At 42.2% G+C, this 4,053-nt stretch overlaps 1 protein-coding gene across 1 annotated transcript in view; it reads left to right on the top strand.

Moving 5' to 3' along the window:
- Nucleotides 1–2,141, top strand: part of LOC109367551 (E3 ubiquitin-protein ligase NEDD4-like) — a 3,651-nt gene extending 1,510 nt beyond the window's left edge. The window contains exons 3-4 of the mRNA XM_019615188.1: nucleotides 817–1,046; nucleotides 1,250–2,141. Coding sequence (XP_019470733.1) covers nucleotides 841–1,046; nucleotides 1,250–1,301 — 258 coding nt within the window. The 5' untranslated portion in view covers nucleotides 817–840 and the 3' untranslated portion in view covers nucleotides 1,302–2,141. The remainder of the gene's footprint in view (nucleotides 1–816; nucleotides 1,047–1,249) is intronic.
- Nucleotides 2,142–4,053: the final 1,912 nt, after the last annotated feature.

Here is a 4,053-nt window from a genome sequence, read left to right as displayed (position 1 = left end):
AAAAAGTGTGGCTAGCAGGTTGAGGGAGGTGATCCTGTCCCTCTACTCTGTGCTGGTTAGGCCTCACCTGGAGTACTGTGTCTGGATGTGGAGCCCTCAGTACAGGAGAGACATAGACCTGTTGGAGCACATCCAGAGGAGGGCTGCGAAAATGATCCAAGGGATGGAACGCCTATGAGGACAGGCTGAGAGAGCTAGGGCTCTTCAGCCTGGAGAGAAGGCTGCAAGGTGACCTGATAGTGACCTTTCAGTATCTTAAGGGGAGCTATGGGAAAGGAGACACTCCTTAGCAGAGTTTGTTGTGATAGAACAGGGATAAATGGTTTCAAAATTAAAAAGGGTAGATATAGGTTAGATAAAAGGAAAAAATCTTTTTCAGTGAGGGTGGTGAGACAATGGGACAGGTTGCCCAGAGATATGGTGGATGCCCCATTCCTGGAGACTTTTAAGGCCAGTCTGAACCAAGCTCTGGGCAGCCTGATCTAGCTGTGCGTGTCCCTGTTTGTTGCAGGAGAGTTGGACTAGATGGCCTTCGTAGATCCTTTCCAACTCAAAGGATTTTGTGAATAACCTTCTCATTTCTTTATTTTTATTTTTTGCTTTTTATATTGTTTTAATTGTTTTATCAAGTAAAGAAATTTCTGAACCCCAGTACTGGATTGTACCCAGTTCACCATAATTTATCAAGCTTTAGACTTAGAAAGAATTGGAAAAACTAGAGTAAGGTGTAACTTGGTATGCTCAGATGTTGAATCTGTCATTTAATTTCCTTAAAGACTATTTAGACTAATAAGTGTAATGTATTCTTTCGCATAGGATGATATACCAAACAGGTTTGAGATGAGGCTGCACAGAAATAATATTTTTGAGGAGTCCTACAGAAGAATCATGTCTGTGAAAAGACCTGATGTACTGAAGGCCAGGCTCTGGATTGAATTTGAGTCAGAAAAAGGACTTGACTATGGAGGCGTGGCCAGAGAGTGGTTTTTTCTCTTGTCCAAGGAGATGTTCAACCCGTATTATGGTCTCTTTGAATATTCAGCAACGTAAGTGTCCATTAAAATGTTTTCACTTGCAGGCTATATACATTAGGTTTTATATAAGATGGGAGGCTACATTTGGGAAGTAGTTAGATGCATATGTGATAGTGCAGGTTTCTCTGATAAGAGTACGCAAACATTTCTTATTTCTTTTTCTGAGAACCTTTTGATTTGCTGTTGAAATCACATTAAAACATTCTCATTCTTAGGACACGTATTCAGTGTTGCCTTGCTTGCAGCAATACAATGTGCCACTTCTGAGATCAGCATTAGCGAGAAGAGTGATGAAGACAGACTTCTTGTGCCCTCCCAGTGGATCATGAAACACCTACTTTCTGGAATTGTATTTCTCCTTTCTAATTAGCTTACAAAACAGCTTCTCATTTACACTTAAGCAGGACCAGTGTTATATACCGAATTGAGTTCTGTTGTGATTTTATGATTTTTATTTGTATTCCACATCATAATAAAATGTAGTGCCCTGGGAGTTAGAGTTAATGCTCCAGTTCCATGAATTGTTGATGTTTCCAAGTACCTGGCTCTCAGAAGATAAGAACTACATAAACCAGAAGACTTCACTTTTCCATTTTCCATTTAAAGGGAAAGATAAAACTGCTCATGAGTCACAAGACTGCCCCTTTCTTTTACTGCTTGTCACTGTGGTGTGTGCTCTCTGTCTCACCTTCAGCGTTAGAGTAAGGTCTTTGGTTTTGGACATTGGAGGCACCACTAGGATTGCAAGACCTAAACTGCTGTTTTGTTTTTTCAGTTCATCTACATACCTTTTCCCTACCCCCCTTCCCCCTTTTCCTGGGGTGTGGGTCCCTCTGCCTCATTTAGTCACAGAATTGGACTGAACTGGCCTGGAAACTGTTGACAAGTTCAAATGTGTTTTGTCCAGTTTCAAAACCCCTGAGTGGTGTATTTGTGTAAATGAGTGAGCCAAGTCTCTTGCTTAAAGTACATTGCTTTTGTGTCTGCCTATGAAATTCCACAGTGGGCTTAGCTAAAGTATGGATGAATTTCTTCATTGAAGGCAGCAGTACTTATGTTTTCATGTCAGTATCTGTCATAGTTATGTGATTTTTGGTTTTCAGTATTCCACATCATAACATCATGTAGTGCACTGGGAGTGTTAATGCTCCAATTCCGGGTACGTGTCCCTGTACATTGTGGAAGTCATGGGATCTGGCCCTTCCGGGTGGGGCAGTCTCTTACTGCCTTGCAGTGGGTGCTGGAGGGTGCTTTCCTAGCCGTACCAAGCTTTTCAGGTTTGACTCGGTTTCAGGAACTCTCTCTCTCCTATTTTATTTATTAGTCTCAATTCCAATTACACTGTATTATATTGTGTTATCTTCCATTCTGATATCATAGTTAGTAAAATAAGTTTTCCTCCATAGATCGTTCGTTGCCACTGTTTTGTTTTGTTTTTTTTTTCCCCTTCCTTGAGCCCAGCTCCCATCTCCCTATCCCTCTCTCTCTCTGCTCTCAGAGAGCTTCGTTAGGGAACTTTCTCAGCACTTCAGCTTCCATTCATTATCCCCTTTTTAGCAGCTACCAGCGATGAACCTGCTCTTTATCGTGGGGGCACGATAAAAAAAAAAAGGACAACTGTAAGCCAGTGACTGCAGAAAGCATTGCTACTTTGACCTTCATAGATTAGATGGTAGTCTGGGCAGTTGGCCAAACTGTACAGAGCGTTTTTTGTTGTATTTTTCATTTTTTCCCTCTTGTCAGCCTCCATTCATTAAATCCATTTTATCAGCTAATAGCAATGAACCCACTCTTTATCATGGGGGCGCTGTCTAAGGGAATAAAAGCCATCATGTTCTTCGTGACGTATTGGCCAATTATTAACATAATGATTTCTTGTTGTGGAATTGTGTTCGTATATAACCAAATAAGGGCACTGATGGAGACACCTGCATGGTACTTATATGCAATGTGGTATGATTTGAATTTTGACACTTACATCCCAGATGGAATAGCTAATTTTACAAACAATACGATGTTCAGACTGGTTTCCAGGCTTTCTTCTCAGTTTGTCACATATTTTCGAATGCTGAATTAATGCCCATTTTAGTGGGCATACTCCTGTGCGTGTTATCAGTCTCCCTGAATGTATTCCTATCCATTATGTGGAAGGAGTCTCCTCCAAAACCAGAGAATGCTGACTGGCAGGGAATATGGAGAGGTTTGGAAAAATCTTAGAAGCATGGGGACCCCTGACGTCATGGGATTTCACTCTTGAACACCTGTGGGATTACAAGAAACTAAGCCAGTATTTGAGTCAGGGATAGTGCAGCTTACGTAGATCTAAGGAGGTACAACTTATTTGGGGCTTGGCTCGTGCTTACCGCGCCCTATATAATACTATTCTGGAGAGAGAGAGTTTCCAAGCTGAGGTTCAAGCCAAAGGGGAAAATCTCCAAGTCAAATCTGATCAATCACAGGAGACACCAGTAACAATATCAGTTGCCCCTGTGGAAGGCAAGAAATGGAAACGAGTGTCCTCGTGTCTAGACCGGAAAATAGAAGAAGCGGAGGAGGAGGTAGAGGAAGATCCAGGCGAGGGGCTCTCCTCAGAACCACAATCATTGGGGAAGGCAAAAGAAAAACTAAGAGATATGGAGTAGAGAGTGATGAAGAGAAAGTCTCTATTACTACTCGTCGACCTCTGAAAATGACTGAAATCGAAGGCACAAAAAAGGAGTTTACACAGCGCCCGAACAAAACTCTCATTTCCTGGTTGCTTTGCTGCTGGGACAGCAGGGCCAGTAGCTCGTCTCTAGATGGTAACAAAGCTCACCAACAAGGATGCATTGCCAGAGACGTAGCTATTGGCAGAGGGATTAGTAGATGTTTGGATGGGGCTGCCACCCTCTGGGAACGAGTGTTGGAAGCCATGAAGGAAAGATATCATTTCAAAGACAGCTTGAAGCCTGTGATGATAAAGTGGGATACAGTTGAAAAGGGTATCCAGTATTTGAGGGAAATAGCCGTGGTGGACATG

Source organism: Meleagris gallopavo, chromosome 4 (genome assembly GCF_000146605.3).
Source record: "Meleagris gallopavo isolate NT-WF06-2002-E0010 breed Aviagen turkey brand Nicholas breeding stock chromosome 4, Turkey_5.1, whole genome shotgun sequence".
Classification (NCBI taxonomy): Eukaryota; Metazoa; Chordata; class Aves; order Galliformes; family Phasianidae; genus Meleagris; species Meleagris gallopavo.
Note: the sequence above shows the minus strand (reverse complement) of the source record. Positions and strands in the feature narration are given on the sequence as shown.